General features: G+C 43.7%; 2 protein-coding genes across 4 annotated transcripts; both read right to left on the bottom strand.

The window, feature by feature from the left end:
- Positions 1-1205: 1205 nt before the first annotated feature.
- On the bottom strand, positions 1206-9437 carry LOC139345569 (probable ATP-dependent RNA helicase ddx6). 2 transcript variants are annotated; one of them, XM_070984231.1, is made up of 13 exons: positions 9267-9437; positions 6649-7771; positions 6455-6559; positions 5604-5733; positions 5212-5358; positions 4821-4915; positions 4588-4710; positions 4041-4169; positions 3773-3889; positions 3582-3645; positions 3393-3494; positions 2986-3205; positions 1206-2895 (listed from the first exon to the last, which is right to left on the bottom strand). In XM_070984231.1, the coding sequence occupies exons 2-12, from the start codon at positions 6889-6891 to the stop codon at positions 2991-2993; spliced, it is 1470 nt and encodes a 489-aa protein (XP_070840332.1). In that variant the 5' UTR covers positions 6892-7771; positions 9267-9437; the 3' UTR covers positions 1206-2895; positions 2986-2990. The 2 variants fall into 2 exon arrangements, with proteins under 2 accessions (XP_070840332.1, XP_070840334.1); XM_070984233.1 differs by having other exon boundaries at positions 2778-2890.
- Positions 9438-10617: 1180 nt separating this feature from the next.
- On the bottom strand, positions 10618-18254 carry lipea (lipase, hormone-sensitive a). Of its 2 annotated transcripts, XM_070984287.1 has the most exons (11): positions 18188-18254; positions 15599-15840; positions 14850-15134; positions 14446-14536; positions 14210-14355; positions 13924-14109; positions 13316-13468; positions 12912-13056; positions 12484-12711; positions 11853-12241; positions 10618-11568 (listed from the first exon to the last, which is right to left on the bottom strand). In XM_070984287.1, the coding sequence occupies exons 1-11, from the start codon at positions 18195-18197 to the stop codon at positions 11302-11304; spliced, it is 2142 nt and encodes a 713-aa protein (XP_070840388.1). In that variant the 5' UTR covers positions 18198-18254; the 3' UTR covers positions 10618-11301. The 2 variants fall into 2 exon arrangements, with proteins under 2 accessions (XP_070840388.1, XP_070840387.1); XM_070984286.1 differs by lacking the exon at positions 18188-18254 and having other exon boundaries at positions 15599-15976.
- Between the last annotated feature and the right edge of the window lie 5525 nt (positions 18255-23779).

Genomic DNA, 23779 nt, shown 5'->3' with positions numbered 1-23779 from the left:
TTAATGTCCACAAACTTGAACTGCCGGAAAAAGCAGGAGATGGAGAGAGAAAACAAAAATCACATCCCTGACAGCTGTTAACATCCACACCGATACTCCAGACGCCGTACGACGACAACACAAGACAAGTCTGCACGGGAAAAACAAACAAAACAAAACAAAGACGTACAGTTACGCTTACATGCAGCTTCAAACTTAACGGGGTTTTATTCTTACGCCGAATGATCTGTCGTCCACACGCGCGACCTATCGGTTACACGACAGACGAGCTGTTAATCCAGATGGCGTTTAGCCGAAGCTGCGTGTAAACGTAAGGATTTTTAAGAAAACGCAGCCTTTCACGGCTTCAAGCATACGTGTCATGCCCACACACACACCTTGTTCAAACAGCCACCTGTAACACACACACACACACACACACACACACACACACACACACACACACACACACACACACACACACACACACACACACACACACACACACACACACACACACACACACACACACACACACACACACACACACACACACACACACACACACACACACACACACACACACACACACACACACACACACACACACACACACACACACACACACACACACACGACATTCTCCTTTTTTGGTTTTGCTTCAATGCAAATCTATTTCAAGGAAAAAAAACTACATTTCCTCCTCCTCCGCCCATGAAGCAAAGTATTTTCTTTTTTTTGTATAATTGTAAACGACTAGTGTAAACAATGAATCATTTACAATTTCATTTCCTCCAAATGATTCACAACACCTCGTATTAAGATTGCCCTCGTGGAAACCGGATGGAGTTTCTGAAAACGAGTCGCAGCGCTCTGACCGAGCGTCGCGCCGACACGGGACACTTTCAGGATCACGGTGCTTCGACGCTTTCCAGAAACTCTCTCCAGTGTAACTTAACGCTCTCTCTGGCACTGAAAACAGGACGCAGGGAAGGTGTTCTGTGGACTTTTGAGGGGAAAAAAAAAACTTATAATCAAAGCTTTTGTCTTTGCTTTAAGTACCAGAGAGAAGGAACGATTGGAGATGCCCGCAGAGCATCTGATAAAACACTTGGCTTCTGCAAACCCACTCAAAATAAACCTCCAGAAGTTACCCAGTGCTAAAGCCTCGCAGTCCCCCCCCCACCCTTCAGACTGCTTTAAGCAACATCAAAAATAAATCTTAAAAACAAAAATACTCTTTTTTTTATGCCTTTTTTTTTTTTTTGCATTACTGACGCTCTGTAGGGGAGGACAAAAACAAAGAAGTCACAGCTGCCTGTTCAAAGATGCTACAATTTTTGCTTTCATACACAGAGCCCGCCCCTCACACCCCTCCCTGCTGCTGCAGAAAGAAAACGCCTCCTAATCGTAGTTCAATCAACGTGGTCCTTTAAAGACTGAGCAGGTTTCATCGCCCTGTGGTCCGTGAAAGCGGTTCGTAAAAGCGAAGCCTGGAGTTTCTAACGCTGCAGCAGCAGAAACAGAACCGACAACTGTCAAGTATGCTTAAGAGCTCGGCGTTCAACCACTGGGCTATGGAGAGTACACATTGGCAACGAATACATTCACCAACCTTAACTTTGTCATCACGGGGCTTAAAAAGAAGGTTTTGCTTTAGGACTTGCAAAAAAAAAAATGCTCCTGTAATTTCTTCCACAACAAACTGAATGTGAAGCAGTGAGGGGAAACAGGAAATGACAGAAAACTCAAACTATTGTTTTGCACCAAACGTCATTTGCTCCGTGGACCCATCGATACTCAGCGTCAGCTTTGCAAACGCGGCCGTCAGAGCTGCTCTGAACCCGTCTTTGATGCATCGGTCCTGCGCCGCCGCTGCGTGCAGGACAGGAAACCAGTTTTTCATCTGCCAGCTACAGCGGCTGACTGTTTACAGTATTCACCAGCCGGTGTGGTTTATTTACGTAAAATGACCTCCAGACAGCAGCCGTGTGCGGGAAAAGTCACCAGCGGCAGCCGTAACGTAACAGCGCGAGGCTGCTGTTGGTGTCCCGTGCCGTCTGAGCGGCCGCAGGCTAACATCCATGAATCAGTACGGGGGCTTGCGTCTTTAGCCGTCCTCTCGTGTTAACTCTGCTCATGTATTATTCATCGTGAAAGGGAAAAAACAGTCACGCAGTTATTTAAATAAAGCTGCCCTTTTTTATTGCAACGTTCACATTAAAAATAAACGTTCACATTCAGGATGTTTTTTTTTTTTGAAGGAGTTTGAGCCGTGTTTCAACGCGCCTCTCAGCAGGAGAGGGGGGGTGTGTGTGTGTGTGTGTGTCGTCTTTTCCCCTTGCATAATGGCTGTTTAAATAAAGTCGGGTTACCATTGAATTCATTTTATTTGTGCTCGTACTCTGCTGCGCGACAGGAGACAGCAGGCTATGAATGGATGAGTGCACATGGGAGTAAGTAAGGCACTTAAGTGACAACAACAGTGTAAGTGGACAGAACGATGGCTGGTGTAAGTGCACCACTGTAACATTGAAAAGAGACCAACCTTGCTGCTGGCAGTGAAAACAGCCTCCAAGGACGACGGGTTCAGAGCAGCTCTGATACTCATTTGTGCCGCTGTCTAACCGAGCTTAATTTTAGGAAAAATACGCTGAGCTCATACGCGGGATGCTCGGTCCATTCTGAGTTTGGTGCAAAACAACACAGCTGAACTTTCTCCAACTAATTAAAATAAAAGAATGAGGCAGCTCTCTTTGAGGAAAAGCTAAGGAAATGCTTAAAAAAGAAAAAAAAAAAAAACAGCCTTTACATCCATTGGACAGGCTCTGAGTGAGAAATGGGAAACTGAAGAGTTGCCTGAAGCCTGTGTGCAAGCGCTGATGTCTGTGCAAAAGCCTGGTGTGTCCAACTGTCCTGGAGGGAAGACAGAGCTCGGATTAGGAGGACGGGTCCCACGTTTTTTTAACGCAATAAAAGCCTGAATAGGATCTAAAAGCGTCTCACCTGTTCTAGGTGCTGTCCTGTTGGTGTCCCGGCTTCTCCTCGACCTCCTCCACGTCACAGTCGGCGTTGCTCGAGTGGTACTCGGCCACATAGAGGCTCTTGTCGATGCTGCCGGGAATGGGCTTGATGTCGGTCACCAGCTGGTCTTCGATGGCCTTCAGGTTGAATCGGTCCTCTGATGTGATCAGGTTGATGGCCAAGCCCAGGTGACCGAACCTCCCTGAGAGCGAGAGAGTGCGTTTAATATACAGATTCACCGCGGAATTAAAAGAAGCTACTGGTTGTTTATGCGCTTGTATGTTCAGATTTGTCATGATTTTACTTTGCATTTATCTTCTAAATCCTCTTTTCAAATCAGTTTCAATACAATGAATCAGTGCTCATTGATAAAGGAGGAAACACCGAACCTGATCTTCCAATACGATGGAGGTAAGTCTCAGCATTCTTGGGGAAGTCGAAGTTGATGACGACATTGACGGCCTGGATGTCGATACCTCTGGTGAAGAGATCTATTGGAGGGAAACAGAATTGAATTATAATCCGTCTTTCTGGGTACCATTAGACGGCCAGTTCTGAGACACACAGCAGAAACTCACCAGTGCAGACCAGGTTTCTGCACAGTCCGTTTCTGAAGTCATGGAAAACACGGTTTCTATATTCCTGGAAAACAAAAAAGACAAAGTGATACAAAAAGACACAACCAAAACATCTGAAGCAACAAACGTGACAGGAAACAGAGAGGGCGGATCATCAAGGCAGCGTTTCTCTCTAATGTGCCTCGACTCACCTGCATCATCTTTGCGTGGATGTAGAAACAGGAGTATCCCAGCTGAGTGATCTTCTTGGCCAAGAGCTCCACCCTCTGAGTGGAGTTACAGAAGATAATTGACTGGTTGATCTGAAGCTGTGACGCAGAGAGAGAGGGGGAGAAAAGTTACGGTCATGCGAGGGTTAAAAACGTTTCACGCCATCACATTATGGAAAGAAGTGCCTTTGTGTCCGCAAGGCTGGCAGTTTAAAATGCACGGGCGGTGAATGCAGCGTTAGTCAGTTACCCTGGAGAACAGTGTGTTGAGGCAGTGGACTTTCTGCCTCTCGGTGACGTAGGCGTAGTACTGAGTAATGCCCTTCAGAGTCAGCTCCTCCATCAGGTTTATCTCATAGGGTTTCTGAAGGTGCTTGGCCTGCAGCAAGGACACAGAATAAATAGTTTAGAGTGAGCAAATGAAAACTCAGCAGGCAGACAAACACACAGGCATGCAGGACGGCCCTTCATTAACTACTGAAGTGTTGTTTGGTCAGTTTTTGTTGTTTGACTCAATACTTGCTTTACTTAAGTGAAATCAAAGGTATTTACATGTGTAGTCCGCATGCTTCCATTCTACAGGACATTGTAGAAAAGGTTTACAGACCATCTAAACCTTTCTAAAGCAGAACCACGTTGGACGAACACAGGCCTGGAAGCGTATCCAACAGACTAACACAAACACAGATCTGGGTGCAGTGAGGGAACAGCTTGGTCTGCAGTGCGAGCCAACTGGTGCCAAGTGGCCTGGAGCCATCGGGCTGGCTGAGTGCTGCAGCAATTAGCCGACTGCTCACCATGAACTTCTGCACGCTGATGGGGAAGGTTGCAGAGTAGAGCAGAATCTGCCTGTTCTTGGCCAGGAAGCTGATGATATCCTCGATGAGCACCACAAAATCCTGAGACAGCAGCTTATCCGCCTGAGAGCAAACGGAGACAGTTTGACACGAAGCGGGCAGCGCTCCAACTGGAAAAACTAACTGATTTTAGCAGATTTCTTACTGCTTTCATTGGGTTTGTTCATGTTTACCTCATCCATCACCATCATCTGGACTCTATCCACCTTGGCCACTCCCTTCTTTATCAAGTCCAGGATCCTGCCAGGCGTGGCGATGACGACATGCACTGATGTGGAAAACAGGAGATAATTACAATCGCGCAGAATGTGAAGCACTGGAATAAGATCCTTACATTCATCTGTCCACTCTTACTAACATGTAAACTGTACCGAAAAAAACAAAAACGTAAGGAAACAACAAAAGCAGAAAGTAGAAAAGCTGACCTCCAAAACAAAAGACATTGCACATTGGATTTACTAATATCTGACAGTGATATCTGTCAGCACAGAGCACTTCATGTGCAGCGGACAGCAGCCTTTTCTGGACAAAACGCCATGAAGTGGTTCAGTGAGACACACTTACCGGTCTCGTCCAGGCGCATGATGTCATCTCGCAGGTTGGTGCCCCCGGTGGTGGCCATGATTTTGACGCCTCCCAGGTGTTTGCTGATCTGGATGGAGATCTGGCTCACCTGCAGTGCCAGCTCACGGGTGGGCACCATGACAAGTGCTAGGGTGTAAAAACGAACAGGTCACACATGGTGGACGGTAAAAGGTGAAAGATTTCACTGAGGCAAACTGAAGTGTAGAAATGAAAAAAAAAAAAAAAGGCAGCTTACAGACATGAGGAAAAAATATTAGGAGGGTAACTAAGGCTACTGAGGCGATAAGAGAGGAAATGTGAGGATGAAGGGACAGCAGTGGATGTTACAGGATGGAGGATGAGAGAGGACGGCTGTGTCAGCAGCATCTCACCCTGTATGTGGTCCTTTTTCAGGTCTATTCTCTCCAGCAGTGGGATGAGATAGGCTCCACTCTTTCCGGTTCCATTCTTGGCCCGAGCCAGAATATCCCGTCCAGACAGGGCGATGGGAATGCTCTCCTCCTGCAAAGACAGAGAAAATATCATCTGGTGTCTCATTCTGTGCCTACGCTGGAGAATCAGCCATAATCATAGTGCTGCAACAATTCTCTCATCTACAAAATGACTTTCGCTCCTCTACTACTGACACTGCATTGTATAATCTGACCTTCTCATTCAACAGACAAAAGGTTTGTGTTTTTAATGCTGACAAACAACTAAAAACACACTTATAATGAGCCAAAAACATGTCTATCTGCTGGCAAAACTCCTCAAGCCTGAAGCCACGGGGTTAAGGCACATGGCGTAAACTGCAACATTCGTGGTTTGATTCAACAAAAGGTTGTGATCTTTCAGTGACTCTGTAGGCAAAGGACAAGATTTTGGGATGAGAAGTGCTTTGGTTTCACTGCGTTTGAGGGGTCTTTGGTTGCACATGCATGTAAACAGTGTGCAGAGGACTAACAGGTGGAACATAGAACAAAATGCAATTTCAGAACCCATCGGCTGACGAAGATTCAGCTTTGCATATCGGTTGATAAGCTGAAATGTCCACTCTCACATGTCAAGTTGCTAATCAGACTGCAAACAATGACGGCCGCACAAACAAGGAAGCCTTGACCTGGATAGCTGTCCAGATATCCTCTGACTACAAACACTGAAATATTGGCCTTTGCCCCGAGAGGTGAAATCATCATCAGATGACAGCCAATCAGTTCTGAGGCTGTCGGTTGATGAAGCTCACCTGGATAGGGGATGGTTTCTCCCAACCCATCTCAAAGATGCCCATGAGGAGTTCTCTTTTGAGACAGTAATCTTCAAATTCATTCCCCTTAGTGGACGTCACATCCTGAGGAAGACACAGAGAGGTTAGGACGACAGTAGAAAACTAGTTATGAGCCAAAGAGAGAGAAGAGAAACTGATCAAGTCTGACTCACTGAGGTTTTGACCCTGTTGTCTTTGGGAGGGAGCTTTAGGCTCTTTTTCCAGTCATCTCCAAACTTGATGCCTCCTCCGTCCTGAGAGGCGCCGCCTGCTATCTGGGGTGCACCCAAAGCCTTTCCTTGAGTTGCAGGTGCTGGCTGGACTGGAGCTGGTTTGGTCTGTCCTCTGAGCTGCCCATTCTGCTTGTTCAGTCCCATGACGACTGGGCCGACGTTTTCTGTTCTGGCGGTAGCCATTTTTCCTGTTTTCCTTGCTTTTGTTTTTTTTCTTCAAAGTATTAGATTTTTGCCTCTTAGGTTTTTCTTTTTAAAAATTCTCTTCAAAAGTAAAAAAGTTTAATAAAGCATTAACAAACAATATTCTCTATTCTTTGTAAGTCCAAAGCTTTCACAACAGAAGTCAATTCGTCGTATTTACATATACACATGTACGTGCAGTTCGGTCCCCTTCAACAACAGAGTGACTGACGTACAAGAACATCAACAACAAAAGAAAAAAAAAAAAACAACAACAACACGGTTTTACACAAGAGCTCTTCAAAATGAAGAGAAATTTGCATTCATATGCATGAATATACTTGCCCACAATATAGAAAAATTATATGTGAACAAGTATCAAAGCGGTTCAAGTCCTGAAATAGAACAACTAAGGCAATCTGAACTTGGGGAACAGCTTCTTCAATATAATCTTAGTTCAACACTTAAACTTCTGTTTCTAAACTGAACAATGTTTCCCGTTTCCACTTTGAGTCCATAAGAGTTCCTCAATATCCCGGTACTTGAAAAACAAAGGATGTCCAACTTTGTACAAATCTTTCCCCAAAATCATATAGTCTATAATGCTCTCCGTTTAGTTCCACTGTGTGGATATCCGTTACTCCACGAGTGAGAAAAACTGGATCCTGAAATCACTAATCATACAAAGGGTTTTCTAGTCCAAAGCCAAAAAGCTTTCCACCCCTTTCGAGTCCTCAGTGTGCGTTTCCTTTCTCCTCCAGGTGTTCGACCCTCTCTCCCCGGACACCACAGGTCTTCCGGTTGGTGTGTGAAGTGTGTGAGCGTGGCTGTGATCAACCCGCTGCCTCCTCAAACTCAGCCAACTGCTCAAACTTGTCACCTGGGGAAAAAAAAAAAAAAAAAAAAATCCAACCAAAAGGCTTTAAAATTAACTGAACAGTTGACTGATCACCAGGGAATTGACTGATTTTGGACATCGTTTAATTAAAAAAAAAAAAAAATCAATCAAATAAAAATTTCACTTTTCTGTGTTAAATCAATAATTGAACACTGAGATCTTGGAGTTATTAAATCAGCCTTCAGAGTTGGAGCTATGTTAATTTCAATTTATATCCCCTTTGGTCAGTAAAACGACAGAAAATTGTGAAATTTACTACCTAAAACATTTTGATTTATGCTTCACATACAAAACCAACTCTCTTCAGTTTCTAATGACAAAGAAAACAGCAAATCCTTACAATTAAAAGATGGGACTGGGAGAAAACCTTCAACAATTGCCTGAATATCACAATAGTCTTCAGTTTCAACCCAAACATGTCAACTGCCTAATAATTTCAGCTCTATTCATAACCTTATCCCTACTGTTAATTATCTCGCAACCACCCCATTTAATCTCCCCTTTGGGGTCTTGACCACCAGTTAGGGAACCAGAAAAAAACCCCCAAACAGTTTCAATAAATCTTATTCATTTTTCTGCTAACTTGTGATGGTTGCGCGTTAAGCACTCATTATCAGACTTAAAAATCAAGCAATAATGAAAAAACTGGTAAGTTGAAGCTTTGATAAGAAACACTACCACGCTACACTCCACGGCAGTGAAGGGCTTTACTTGCTAACTAATTCGCTAAATGGTTTGGTTTAAAATTGCACAGGTGAACCTGGCAGGTGGCAAGATTAGCTAAGCCCAAACTGGCAAGATTTTAAAGACTGGCCCACAGAGAAGACTCGGCCTGACTGAATCAAATTTCAAAATTACGCTTTATATCGACAGTGGAAGACGGATGCTCAGATAATGCTAACTTTTTACGTTGCTTAATTTTAGCTATCTACAAACTACCGGCTTGTGCCTCGACCGTCCCATTGAGATGAACGTCAACATACTTTTTACCCCCGTTTCCCAAACATTTTCTCCAAAACGGGTATCTTTTAAAAATTACGGAATAATCGGTGTAGTCGTGGTAGGTTTTGCCCATCTTCCTCTGTAAATCAGTAACAGTAGTAGTAACAGTGTTACCTTAATGCTACGTGAGAAACAACATTAGCAGCGTCAGGCTACTGAATAAGCAGCTCAAAGCTAACTAACCGCTAAGCCGTTGAAACACTCGCAATTCGGAATTACAGTAAGCTTTTAATTACGATACACGATCGCATCTCTAAAGATTAGCAACGATAACATTACATGTTAGCAACCTTAACTTACGTTCTTCGGAATTTTATCGTTAACGCTACATGGTACAATTAGCAAGCTCGTTAGCCTCAAGGCTAATTTAACACAAATAACTCCACTCGCTAGCGTTAGCTACGTGCTAGCGAGCTCACAACAACTCGGATGTTTTTAACGGAAGCTAGACGGTTCCGTGTTACCGCAAACTTACCTTAGTTTCTCTGTTATTTGACAGGGATACTCAGTGTGCGGTTGATCAACTATTTTCTTTAGTATTCGCTTTAGTAACTGAATTTTGCTTGAAATAAATCGCCTCTATTGTGTTTCTTCTTCCTTTAAATCAACATGGTCGCCCTCTTCTTCGTCTTCTCTTCCTCGGTGTGTCTCTCTCTCTCTCCTCTTTATTACATGTGACACTGTGTGACGCCACTGCCACCTGCTGTCGAACCACGTTACTGCTGTGGCAGGAGCACCGATTATTTTGTACTGCCTATGGTACATTTAAAAAAAGTATTTTCATGACTATACTCTCAATTAAGAGGTTGAAACAGCGCCAGAATATGCTACTCCATGCAAAATCCATGTGTAATATTACATGAAAAGATGCATTTTGTCTCATGAAACTGAATTAACATGCTGAAATTCGTGAAGGCACACAATTAAAAAGGATGATATCAATATGACATGTTAACAGAGGAATATTGTATTATGTTTTGGACATTTCTGCCTGCGTATACCTGGCCAGAGCCCCTTCTATCCTCATCCCAGACTTACAAGAGCTCTGGGTGGCTCCCCATCCAGAAGCCAGGCACTGGGTGCCTGCAGGGGCACAGCCGCTGGGGAGGGCGATGGGCTGTCTCTAAGAACTTAATCAGCATGATGTCATTGATGATGGTGTAAAGGTTGGACTCCGGGTGGCGGTTAATGACAGCAGGAGCGATGTAGCTGATGTGGCGCTGACCCAGACGCAGTTCATTATGTTCACCGCTGAGAGACAGTGGTGCAAACAGAGAGAAATGGAAGAAAAGCACATGCAGGTGGTGAAAATGTATGTGCAGGAAGTCACCTTTGAGCAGACTTACCATTAGTGCCCACCGACACAAGAAAAGCAGTCCGCATGTCTGCAGACAGGAAGGGGTCTCGTTCAACTCTTCAAACTTTAAGCATGTTTTCTCAACCATGTGAACATCACTGTCACTGATTCTGAGGGGTGAAGAAGGAGCTGCGACAAGAGCAAACATTTGGTGCAGAGTTGTCACGAGGGATGGAAAATGTCAAGCTGTGTTAAATTACTCAAATTCAGAGATTGTTTTTCTAGTCAGGTTGCGGGTTGTGTTGCGACTTGGTTATTACGCAAGAATAACCTGCAATAAAGCATGTGTACAGTAATAACAGCACTCATCTTCCTGTGAATTCAACATGATATTTTTCCTTTTTTTAACAATGTTTCTACATAACACATGCTAAAATAACCACTATTTATGAACTGGCTGATTAAATAAATAAATCGTTTTCAAGAGGTATAACTTTTGGCTGCACAGAACAGATTAAGCACAAGCACTCCTTGTAGTTTTGATTTAATTCAGACTTTAAATAACAAATAATAATACTGAGAAATACTTAGAATTCATTTACAGTATTACAAGTTACTTTCACACCCACATACTGCTGGTCAGTACACTGTGAAGGCCTCCTCATCAATGTGCTGTAAACATGTGACAAACTGGCAAAACCAGGTTACACATTTAATCCAGATGTAATAAGAACACAGTGCATCTGGAATGTGTTTCCTGTACAAGTAAACCTTTAATCCTGGTCAGTTTTGTTCAAACATGAAGCAAAGACAGCAGCACTGTAAATTCAAGGCACGACAGCTCCCATTACTGACGCGTGTCAGGTAAGAAATCGCTGTGAGAGCTGGTTACGGTGGTGTTTCTGTCAGTTATATTCTCGATGATGAGCATTTGATCTGGATCTAGAACATGTCAATCTTTGTAGAAAAATAATTCCTTCCTTTTTTGTCCTCATTCAGGATCATTTTAGAGCTGGTTATAGAGAGTTTTTAGTGCCTCTATCGATCACTGCTGCCTACAGTAAAGCTTTGAAGTGCAGGGTCCCTTAGCTTCCTCCAGTCCACATAATTCTCACTTGTTTCCTTTTCTTAAATTTATTGCATCCCTCTCACCACATCATGTCAGATCTGTTTTTCCCAAAAGAACAAACCGGTCCCGAGAATGGCAGCTAAATCAGCCCGACGGATCGGTGCTCTGCTTAGTCTCTGCCAGCTTTGGCCTTTTGCAAAGGGCAGGTGTCGGGTTTTCTCCCTGAAAAATCTTCCTCATTTGCTCCACGCAGATTGCTGACGCGACCTCCGTCTCCTTGGCGAGCTGCGATAGGCTGAGGAAGCCGTGAGGCAGGTCCTCCACCACCGTCAGACTCACAGGTTGGCCCATGTCTCGCAGCTTCTTGGCAAACATCACCGAGTCATCCAGCAAGGCGTCCAGAGCTGAGGCCTGTGAGGAGACACGGAGCAATCAGGAAACAGCTGCCGCCCATATCCCAAATTTGTTCAGTGATTTAAAATCAGTTAGTGAAGCAAAAGGAGATGTCTGATTATGAGGTTAAAAATGTTATTTATTGCCTCAATAATTTCACTGTTTGTAAGACTTGTGACTAGAGCTGCATGAAGATGTTCTGCGGCTGTGCTTCTGCTGAAGTTACACACCAGGCTGAAAATAAATGAAGTTAAGTGGTTAAACTGAGTCTGGATGAGGACAAACTCTTCAGTTCCTCTTACCACGATGTGCACAGGTGGCAGGCCCTTCAGCAGGTTGTTAGGAGCCAGCAGAGGCGATACAAACGGGTTCCTGATAATGGGACAGGAAGTTGGGCGAATAAAAGCCAGGCACTCAGATCGCAGAGGCTCAAAGCCCTCTGGGTAATCCATGTCACTTCCGCAGTTTGGTGCAGGGGTGTGGGTGGGTGTCCTGCGAGGTTCGTTGCTCTGGGGCCTCTGAACTGATGACTGTGGGCGGGCTCCGCCTGAAGTCCGCATGGGGTCCAGAAAGGACTGGATCCAGTTGGAGGCCCCCTGGGTGAGATCGCTGAGCAGCACGGCGGTGTCTCTACCCAGAGAGCTCAGACCGCCGCTTCCCACTGCAGGCTGCACCGTCTGACAGTCTGCACCTGCCATGAGCAAGGGATGAAATACATGAGAGGAACAAACAAAAGATTCCCGAGAGACAAAATATTCATAATCGTGTACCAGCAAGTCTGTTATTGAATCACAATTAAGTGACAGCGTGGCACAAAGAAAGTCATCTCTCTGAGATTCTGTTTTCTGTTCCAGTGGCGCCGGAAAGTGCTCTTGTGTTTAACGGTGCGTGAAGCAGCACACGCCCACTGCTGTGCTTTGTACACTCACATACCTGCATAGGCGTTGAGGCACTTTGCCAAAACGCCTAGAGGCAGCAGCGGGTCGATGAGCGTGAGCAGGCGGGACGGCGAGGCGTCGGTGGTGAGCAAGGTGGCGGGGTAGGCGGCCATGATGCCGTCAGGGACTCGGATGCCGCTGGACATGGCTTTCATGGACACAGTGATGCAGAGGTTTCCTCCAGCGCTGTCACCTGCCAGACAAACCCGCTCTGCTGTGGAGCCTGACACACACACACACACACACACACACACACACACACACACACACACACACACACACACACACACACACACACACACACACACACACACACACACACACACACACGACACAAAATTCCCACACCGATAAACAAACATGTTTTCATCTGACTGGTTTGCTCTCGTCCTGTATTGTTCGAGTGCGGCGTCACACACGTACCCAGCAGGTGACAGTTGTTCAGAGCCCAGCAGTAGGCGTAGAAACATTCCTCCAGAGCTCTGGGAAAAGGTGCTTCAGGTGACAGAGAGTAGTCCACAGAGAGGACAGGTACGTTCAGCTCCTTCGACCAAATCCGAAGATAATTCTGATTCATTGGGAGGTGGACAGAAACAGAATAACTATGTGTGATATATGCAAACCATTTACAGCTGCTTACTTTCCTTGAATTTATTACACAACTGTTGATTTCACAGACACTTTGTAGGACTGAAAGATCTTGTGCTAAATATTATTATTACTATAATTATAATGGGATCAAGAGTATCAGTTTCAACCAGACAATAACCTTTGCAGACATCTACTACAGATCCAGATACAGCTAACACCTGCAGTCTGTAGGGTACCTCATGGGATTTGGAAGTCTGGGCCACGAAGCCCCCTCCATGGAAGTGGATGAGCAGCCAGGGGGAGCGAGGCTGCTTCTGTACCCAGGGGAGATGGGACACAGAGATGGGGGGGGGGTTGGTTCGAGAAAAAGACAGCAGCTCTTCGCTGTCCTGTAAAGTAAGCCGAGAGGTGATTAATAATTAACAAGGAAAGACACAAAGCAGCAACACATGCTTTTACTTTACACAATTGGGTCTAAAAGAGAATGACATGAAAAACATCTTCTCCTATCAGAGTTCACACATTTTCATCAAAATGTACTTTATGTCCCTTGTACATTGTTTCTGCATCCTGTTTTGTGTCTATTTTGTTTTGTGCTGTTGCACCTCGTGTAGTGTGAATGTCTGCTTCAGTCCCTCTGAATGTGAACTATTCAAACTTCCTGTTTTGTACCAGGGACCAGGAGAAACACAGCGTACTGTGCTGCATTCTATACAGTTGGATAACTCTTATCTTTATATCAAATTCCCCTAAGAAAGAGCTAAATTTTCATTTCTTTGTAATTTGTATCAGAAATACAACACTTCTCTCTTTGGTTGTTGGCTGTTTAAGTAAGGAGACAGACCTGTCCTTCTCGGAGCTCACAAGAGATGAGACGCATGTGGACTGGCCCGGGGCCCCAGTGGGCTATTGGAGGTGACACGGTGGCTGTTAGACTGGGGTCTGAGGCCAGCGGGAGGCGTAGAGTGACAGGAGGCAAAGTCAGGGTGAAATTCACGTGCACTGGGCTCGAGGCTATCCTGTTGAAGCCCTGCACAGAGGAGGACATGGCGAGGGGTTGAGCAGTTCAAACATTAAACACGACTTCAGCTGATTTGAGAGTCAGTGGGACAATGTGTGACCCTGCCTACTGTTATCAGGCCGGACTCTGTGAGGTTCCAGAAGGACTTCCAGAACTGCATGTCCAGGTTCTGTGTGATGCGCTCAAACTCAGCACCCCGCAACTCTGGATTGATGACGTACTTCCCTGATGTGAGGAGAGAGAGGGCTGCCATACCTGGAAGAGGATGGATGACTTTAAACACACCTGAAACGGCCACAAAACGGCCATCCAGCAGCACCAAAGAAGAGACCTGAAAAGACTCACCCAAGCCAGACTGCTGTTTGCCATACGTCTCTCCGTATGAGACCATGCTTATGACAACGGTCTGGAGGAAGGGACGCAGCGTTGGCGAGAACTGTGAACAGAAACAATGGACAGTCAATGAGAGGAGCTTTTGTTTGAATTAATCAAAACAGGTGACGCATATGTTTTCATCATGAGGCCAACTGACTATGAAGCTTCTCGAAAATACTAAACTGGTCATTTGCAGTCCGATGTTTGACTACATGTTGTTGCCAGATGAGAGGCGCTCAATGAGACATCAGACCAATCAACAGGCTTGTTTGACTGAAGTTACTTGAATCACATTTTTGGCTGATCCAACACACTAATAACTGGATGAAAATAAAAGCAACTGGTGTGAACTAAGTCTGTTTTGGTGGGCTGACCTGAAAGCCCAGACAGCGGCCGTAGAAACAGGCTTTGTGCATGGAGATGTACTCTTGCACGAACTTGCGGCTCAGCTCCCCGTCCTGCAGGGAGTACAGCTGGCCGTAGTCGTTGTCGTTGAGGAGCCGCTGGGCGAGGTGGAGCAGGGCGCGCAGCTGACACAGAGCGCTGCAGTACGCCTCCATCTCAGAGGCATTGTGCTCCGCCCTGAAGAAGGCACTGTTGTAATTTGAGGCAATGTAACGGCCCTTGTGAATGATGTGCAAAAGGCAGGATTGCAACACCTGAAAGAAAAACAGGGCAGCTTCCGATGAAAAAGCTGAGAGCCTGCATCGATCCGATTTTTGACAATAAGAAAAATACAGAATTTTTTGCATTTTTAGACATTAGCGTAAACAAAGCCAGTCAGGTGGTTGCATTTACATCGATCTGTATTTAACATTACGTGCTACCTTCAGTACTCGGACATGCTGATGATTAATCTCATCTAATATCTTTAACATTTTCTTGGATTTGGTTAGAATTTTCTTCATTTTCAGTCTTAATTTTTAAATTAATTACATTTCCTGTTTCTGACGTCTGGCTGCATGAAGACACAACAGAAAAAAACAAACAAACAATCTGGTGAGTCAACTTTCTGCCGTTACATAGACCAAATGATATGAACTGTGAATACACTTGTTTTTGTTTTGTTCAGTCTCACAAAAGGAAAAATAACAACACATCCAGTCAGCGGGGTCAGGCATACCTTGATCAGGGTGCGGTAGCCATTCCCAGGCGTTTGTGCGTCAAAGTCATAATGGTGGAAGATGGCGGTGAAGCCTCCGACCACAGGCTCCAGGGCTCGGCCGTGCTCCTGAATCTGTCTCAAACAAGTGACCAGTCGCTTGGCAACAGCGCCGTGCGGCAAATCAGAAGGCCCACTCATAATGGAAATGTTGTCCTCGCATACTGTCGCCAAGGCTGCAAACACAACCTCGTGATCCATATCTTTGGTTGGGAGAGAAATAGAGACAAGAGCAGGATCAGGGTTTTCTTCAACCTCCTTTATAGACAGCATCGGCCTCTGGAGCAACCGACGCAGCCGGCATGTGACGTGCACTGTACAGCTTGAAGAGGGTAAACACACAGATCTTAATGACCTCATCTCCTGCAAGAAAACTCATTGCTTGGGTGATTACACTCTTATCTGTTTGGTCAAGGGTTGCTGTGCCAGTGCAGCTCCAAATAAACACTATCACTCTCTTTCAGAGGCAGCGTTTCGCTCTATGAGGTCTTCCTCCGGCAAGTCATTGAAAACACAGAGACAAAGATAAGATAAAACGACTGCTCGTCATACTCAAACACGCACATCCAAAGTAAGATCGACCGCAAATATTGAAAACTTGTACATCAAGAGTCTGCTCTCTTTCCAGATACCTGAGAAAGACTTTGCAAGATCGTACCAGCATGCACATTAACAAACAGACAGCTACAGGTTCTAATGTGAAGCCTACAAAATATAAGATAAGGAGGAAAGAAAAATGTCCTGGTGGCTTTGCGACAGTTCAGCTGAAGGTGAGGCCTAGTGGACACAGCATGTGCAGTGTTACACAAATCGTCTGTCTTTCAATAAATCAACTGGGGTTATACGTCAGCTGATATTAGATCATTTAAAACATGCCAATGAGAAACAAGACACTTCAGCACAGAAAGCAACGCAAAGCAAAGACTATAGGTTTGGAGTGATAGAGAGGAAGTGTCATCATTGCGTAGTTTGTCCACTGGGACAGTTAATCATTCAAATGTCAAAATGTCCCAATCACAAAATATACTGGCCACAATTATTTCATAAACACATATTGTATTTCATTTGTTTACGGAAAAAATTGTAGAAAATGTAGTAACAGGCGAACTGGCAATATTGGATCTGTTTTTGCATTAGTGTGACAAAGTACACTGATTTGTCAGATACTGCATTTGCTGGATTAGCCAAAAACAGACATTTGATATTCTTAAATGTCAATTTTCTCGACTGATTTCCGAGAAAATGTGCTATGCCAGAATACATATCAATAACATCATGTAAAATTACACATATAATGAGAGAGGATTTAACTCATATTGTCCCGCGAGTGCTTCTTGGTGGAGACATACGAGGACATAAACTGAGCATGCAGTGTGCAGTTCACCAAATCATTATGTTAATGTACATGCAGGGTGGCTTTAAATTTTACAAACAGTGGAAAAGCTCTGTGTCAACAGCAGCTGTCAGTGTACACAGCCTGGAGCAGGAGGGGAAATCAGGACGCTGTCACAACGTTCATAAACACTGGAGGCTTTAACACAGTTTTGACACATGCTTGATTGTGATTTTCTATTTCTGCTCAGTACTCAGTGTCTCAATGGGCCCTTCAGGCTTCTGACAACAACAGTACGCCAGCCCGAGATGTTCTTTGAGCTATCTGCATCAGACATGGCATACACGTTCATCCCACTAGACCCCAGTGTGATCAACAACACCAGACACCAAAATATTCATTATTTGTTTCTTTGATTGTTCAGTTAGTCTTGTGTTGTTCTGTTTTTCCTTACTGTCACCCAGTGCGACAATGCTGCTCCCTGATGTGTTTTATCATTTGTGGACAACAATACTTGTTAGCAGGATTCATTTACTGATGGGTTTAGTGTAATAGCTGTACACAATCAACTTTGAATTTAGAACATCTGACCTAATGTTAAATTCAACGAGGGCTTTAAAATAGCCTGGTACCATTTTAATTAATTCAGTCCACGAGGTACAATTTTGTTTTCAGCTTCTGTTTTACATAACAGTACTTGAATCCTTTTGTTTCCCAGCTGAATGTCACCATTTACCAAAATAAAGAGCCTGGGCTGTCCTCCAGCTGCACTTTAAACCAAAACAGCTGATAAATGACGTAAAGCTGTCAACAGTCTCTCCTCTGTCACTGACGAGCGATATCACTTTACCGCACAGATATCAGATTCTTGTGCTTTTAAAACGCCTTCAACCGGCTTTGGGACATTTTTTCAGGCGATCTTCCGCTAGCTTGTCCGCAAACCTTGACGCGTGCTTCACTGTCACAATGTTAGCAGAACCCGCTGTCGTAGCTATCGAGCTGTCCTTCGCTACCGGTGACAACTTCGCCCGCAACACCAACAAGTTGGAGGACTTTAACTGCCGCTCGCGCTGTCACTTTCTGTTTCGAGTCACGTAAAAACGCTGAAATACAACGACATCATTTCTTATTCGTCACTGACGTACCACCCAACGACAATACGCCACAAAATGTGCCAAATGTGTTTTTAAATGTGTTTTAAAATTAGCCTCACTCACCGACCCGCATCCTCTTCCTCCTTTTGTAGTTTTCTCGGCTGTCCAGCCGGTTTCGGTCCCGCAGAATTCTGGGTAACGTCATGTGAGCAGAGCGCGCGGCGCCGCGCGTGCCCCTCAGCCTGTTAGCTTAATGATGCAACAGGTAGGCTAACGTACCGACAAACGCAGCGGGGTTACTGTGAATCAGGTGCAGATTTTGCTGATGAATTTAATGGTGAATTTTTGGAAAGAGGCCTCTTATTCATTGGGATGAGTAGGATTAAAGTTGGAGTGATTATCTGAGATTTTACTCCTGTTAAATTCAGTTATTTACTGTGTATGCAAAGTTTGTCATAGCCAGTCCGTTACAGGAGCTGGTATAGCATTAGCCTAACGTTATTTTAATATCTTCCTTTACATATTGCATGTTGTCGGCCGGAAACCAAACATAAGGAAGCGACATTTTGGCCAGAAAATAAAAAATTAGGAATGACAGAAATAATAATATTATGAGATTGTAGCCTATGTCATTGTTTTTAACCTTAACCTTGTTTTTAAGTCAAAATTAGGAGATACAAACCAATGCTATGAGATAGCTGATCAGATTTCAACATGTTTCATGTACATGGTTTCATGTATTGTTTCTAATAGCCTAAAAATAGTAATAATAAGCCTAATAATTTCCAGGAAACTATAGCCCCAACCATTTTCGTCGGGGTGGGTGTGTGTGGGTATGTGTGTGTGTGGTTGTGTGCGGGTGGGTGTGTGCATGACGTATGTCTGCAGGTGTGTTGGGAGGGGTAGTTGCTTTTATATTGCTATGTTATGTTTTCATCTTTTGTCAAGCACCTTGTGCTGCATTTTTATGTATGAAAGGTGCTATAGAAATAAAGTTTGATTGATTGATTGATTGATTGATTGAGCTGTCCCAAAGTGTTTTAAAAGACTCATTTTTCAATAGAATAAATGCATCTAAGTAAGTGAAAAGCTGCATGGACACATCTTACAATGTTAAGCCTGTAAAATAAAGTTGAAAGGGTCACTGCAGGTGTATTGGTTTGCCTGATGTGAGGGTAACGCTTTTTAAAATCTCCTTTATTTGTTCTTCTCTCTCCTAGAACAGCATCACAAGGGATGGGTTAAGGTTTTCCTCACAGCCATCAACAATATTAAAACAAGACGTCATGAATGAAGTGACGCTCAACATGGAGTTCAAGCTCCACAGGTAAGTGGCCAGTCTTTTCGTCTGATGTATAAAAAGTGTGTTTTTGAAGTGTTTTTGGAGTTTGTAACAGGTGTTAGATGATGTGTTGGGTGTGGTGGTGATGCTGTGAGTGGGCAGTATGGATGTCATCATGGTCCCTTTCTGTGTGTGACGCAGCACTGACGTGTTGATATGACACTGTGTTTAAGGTATTCTGCTTTTGTCGCTATTTGTATTGTGGACACTCACCTGTTCTTCAGTCCTAACTGACTGTGGGGGTTACATAAGTTCAAGAATATCAGATTGGTGCACATTATCAAAGGTCACCTCAGTGATCTTTTGTTGGCTCAACATGTCTGTGTTACTTACTTGAACTGTAAACCTAAACACGTCCTTCATCTGACTGATGTCCATGCAGGTTTCACTGCTTTTATTTAACACCCTCTCCTCTGCAATTTGACACCATAAACAGACTGTGAGACAGATGAACATGTGGTGACTTTTCCTAAACAGCTACATTCAGTAGTGGGAAAAATACAGTCGTATTTGTTGTGTCTTTCCCTGTTCTTCCACAGCTGTGCCATCTGTCCCGAATTTGTCCTCATTATATAATATTTTTCAAGATAGAAACTCCTTTCCAGCCTCAAAAATATGGCAGAAAACTCAGAACAACATTGATTTACTTGTGTGGAGTTTCTTAGCATGAATTTGTGTAATAAAAGAAAAACAAAAAAGCAGTCAATGGGCATTTCCTGACATTTATTAATAGATACAAGCCTAGCGAATCAAATGGGACAGTCCAACAATAAACACTGAAAACTTGGAAATGATCATGATCACAAGAACGAGGAAGATTCCTGTCAGGCTTTATTTTCTTTGTGTCTGACTCTCACTGATGTTTCTTCCTCTCCGTGACTCAGCGTCCTCCTCAGCAAACTTTCCTATCACAGTTTGTACTCACAATGATAACTTCTCATCGTCTGTGTTTAAATCTATAGAGTGGCATATTATACTATATGCAGTGTGGTGTCCAAGCTTTGCGTTGCACTGTGTGTTTCTACTGTGTACACACTCGCCCATGTGTTTTGCCCAAACAGTCCCAAACTGACAGATACTGTTTCAGCTCTTGTCACTGAGCTGACCGTACGGCCCTTGGACAATATGTGGTTTTGGGCAAAATGTCACCTGATACCTGTCTGATGGATTTTTCTGAAGTTTGGTGCAGATATTCATGAGGATCAATCCAAGTGAATTCAGTCATGTCCTGACTTTTCATCCAGTGCCAGCAGCAGACCAGAAACATCTTCTAGGTGGACTGAAATACCTGCAAAACTAATGACGTTCCCATCAGCCTCAGCTGAGTTTTGAGCTAATTAGCTAATGTGAGTATGCTAACGTGCTACAGTAAGATGGTGAACATGGTCAGCATTACATCAGCGTGCTAACATTGTCATTGTGAGCCTGTTTGCTTGCCCATTTAGCTCATAGCTAACACGGTTGTAGGCTCTTAGTCTTGCTGCTTGATAAATGATTTAAACAAACAATTGATTATCACATATATATTGATTTTGCGTCAGTTGTGTAATGAAGTCACTGACAAATCACAGTTGCACTACGGTTAAACAAATTGTTGTTGGTTTATTGCGTGTTTGAGTCAGGTTAATTTGTTGATAATGCATAGATATCATCCTTTTATTTATACCAAAACCCCCAGTGTTGGCCTGGTGCGAGTCTGATCTGGATCTGTCAAACAAGTTTCCTGTTGATGCGTGCATAACCACAGACGCGTCTATGTCGACTGCTGCACCCACAGAGACCCTCTGATTGCCGCTGACCTTAGATGCAGGTGTTAGATCTATCTTAAGCCAGGGCAGCAATCAATGCAGCCAGTTTACTCGTAAACTGTCAACAGAGCTGCCGTGCAGACAGCTCCATGTTGGTCCATGCTGGCGTCCCGGAAGAGAACGCCTGCATGACGCTGATGTGTATGTTTCAGTGTGGTTTGATGTGTCAAGACGAGTATTTTCTGCTGTGTGCAGTTAGTAGTAACTGGGTGGGAGAAAGAGAGTTAGTGTTTCTGGCATCTTTTGTTTACTTTTTTTGTACTTTTTACAGTTTGTAGAATGTCTGTCGGCTGTCTTGTTATTCATATATCTCAAACACTTGTTTGCAAACTTGAAATTTGGTGAAAAGTTAGGCCATGGGGTGAGGAGGACACGATATGATTTTCTTCCTCAGATTTTTTACAATGTCTTAACAATGCAAGATAATTTAGCTGTTTTCTTGTTATCTACCGCACATATAAGGATATAAAAATCTACAAATTCACATCCAGATGTGTAGTTTTGATATGTTTTATCGATCCAGAAGATATGCCAAACCAAGATTAAGAATACAATTTCACTCTTACCCATTGAAAATACTTGAAAGGTCTAATTTCCTCATGCGATACAGTATCTTCACAGTATCTTTGCCAATCACGCAAATATCAGGAAACAAGTTACAAGGAAGACATTTATTTAAACACTCTCTTTTGTGTACATTTTTTCTTAATACTGGATTTCTGGAAAGGCCCTGATTGCACGTTTCCTCAATGGCCCAAATCTGACCCCTGACGTATCCAGAGTGAGAATGAAATATCCCAAAGTTCCCCGCAGTAAGAGCGGGGGCTGATACGGCTCTTTAATTTGTAACTAAAGGGACTGTGCCCAACAAGAGGCAAAGTCTTTGATGGGTGACTCATGGAAAAGAGACGGCACGTCCAAACTAAGGTTCATTTATAAGTGTCTGTCACCTAAACACACGTGTATAGTGGCAATGAAGGCTCAACACAGTCACTGTTGTGCAGTGTGTCAAGAGGAGGGAGGATGTTGAGTGTGCAGGCGCTCCTTTCCAATAAGGGAGACAAACGGGTCAAACTGCCTTCCTGTCCTCACATCAGTGGATGCTTTGTGTACATGTTTATGTCAAACTCTGAGACACACATGCACACACAGTGATGACATGGATATAGTGAGGGATAGAAGTGTGTGTTGTACTGAAAGAAGGCACCAGGAGGAGGTATCACTTTATCTTATTCATTTTTTATTAAGCCAGGAAGGTGCCATGAAGGTGAAGTCTGTGTCAGGGGAGAACCAGGAAGTGACTAATGTACATTTAGAGTGAACAGTTTGGATAATTACTTTAATATGAGCCTTTAATTTCACTTCCAGAAAAGTGGTTCAGAACACCGTTAACAATCTCTTTGGCTTCTGACCCCTTAAAATGAAGCTGTGTGTCCCTGCAGCCCGTCTTCAGAGGCTGTATATGTCCATACGTTCTGACTAGTTCAACCAAAGAGTGGTGTTTCTGCCTCAGATAGATTCAGTAAAGATGTCAAGAGGTAAATTTATCCAGTGTCTTACAAAGAAAAAGGGAAATATTGGGAAAAAGACTGAAAAAAAATATGCATCATTTTGTAGCAATTGTGATTCCTTTTCCGTCTGTTATCTAACATCTGACCCATTTGGTCTTGGTCCACTGGTTTAAGATAATATGGGTAAACTTGAAACATGAGTGCCAGGTCGAGTCCATTACAAAGATGCGTAAAGCGGCCTTGTCATATACCCACATTTCTAACAATTCAGCCCTTACACACTCACTCTCTGCCTGGTGTAAGTTTCAAACTCTACAGCCCCAGTTTGTAACAGGGTTGCCTTTAAAAATATCTAATATCCCAGCACAGGCTGAGGTAACCCTCATCAGCAGGGTTTGTTTTCCAACTTTGGTAAATAAGAGCCATGGTGGACACAAAGGCTGCAGCAAACAGTTGAATCAATATCAGACACTTCCATCACAGATTCCTAAAGCCTTCAGTACGGTGTGGTCTTGAAATTACTTGTTTTGCAACAAAAAACCAACAACTTATATGTGATAATGCTTATTAATATTCTGTCTATTAAGTAATCTGTTAATTTATTAATAGTTGTAATGTAAACTGAGCTTGATGTGTAAAATTGGTGGATATAGCCCCTTAAACCTAACAACAAAAATAAGATGTGGCATGTAAAAAAATATTAATTTCTTGAAATGGAGAAGGACACCTTCCACCTCAACCAAGCTCTTATTAAATTATGTGACAGCAACAGAATTCCTTGAAATGTGTTTGTTAAAGTATTCAAACTGGCTTTAAAATTGGGGTATTTTGCAATTGATTCTGTGCGAGAAATCAGTGAAAACTTGCTCATGAAGCATTCGCAGCCAATAAAGTAAAGGAAGAGAGCATCAAGTCCTCCATTGAGTAAAGTGGCCAAACTCGCTGGTCTGGGTGCAAAGTGGGAGGAGACGGACTAGCATCATGATGGGCTGAGCCTCACCTGCTGTAAAACTCTGCATCCTCGGCGGAGAGGAGAGCAGAGAAAGGGCCACAA

This window comes from Chaetodon trifascialis, chromosome 17, assembly GCF_039877785.1.
Source record: "Chaetodon trifascialis isolate fChaTrf1 chromosome 17, fChaTrf1.hap1, whole genome shotgun sequence".
In the NCBI taxonomy this organism is placed as follows: Eukaryota; Metazoa; Chordata; class Actinopteri; order Chaetodontiformes; family Chaetodontidae; genus Chaetodon; species Chaetodon trifascialis.
This window is presented reverse-complemented; position numbering and strand designations above follow the sequence as displayed.

What these genes read in the sequence shown, in the direction of transcription:
- LOC139345569 (XM_070984231.1), bottom strand. Translation starts at nt 6,891, where the DNA reads ATGGCTACCGCCAGAACAGAAAACGTCGGCCCAGTCGTCATGGGACTG. An exon ending in TCCACGCAAAGATGATGCAG is followed by an intron (nt 3,646 to 3,772) that starts GTGAGTCGAGGC and finishes TTTGTTTTCCAG; the next exon opens with GAATATAGAAACCGTGTTTT. An exon ending in CCATCGTATTGGAAGATCAG is followed by an intron (nt 3,206 to 3,392) that starts GTTCGGTGTTTC and finishes TCTCGCTCTCAG; the next exon opens with GGAGGTTCGGTCACCTGGGC.
- lipea (XM_070984286.1), bottom strand. Translation starts at nt 15,910, where the DNA reads ATGCTGTCTATAAAGGAGGTTGAAGAAAACCCTGATCCTGCTCTTGTC. An exon ending in GCCGCTGTCTGGGCTTTCAG is followed by an intron (nt 14,537 to 14,849) that starts GTCAGCCCACCA and finishes TTCTGTTCACAG; the next exon opens with TTCTCGCCAACGCTGCGTCC. An exon ending in GAACAACTGTCACCTGCTGG is followed by an intron (nt 12,712 to 12,911) that starts GTACGTGTGTGA and finishes TGTGTGTGTCAG; the next exon opens with GCTCCACAGCAGAGCGGGTT.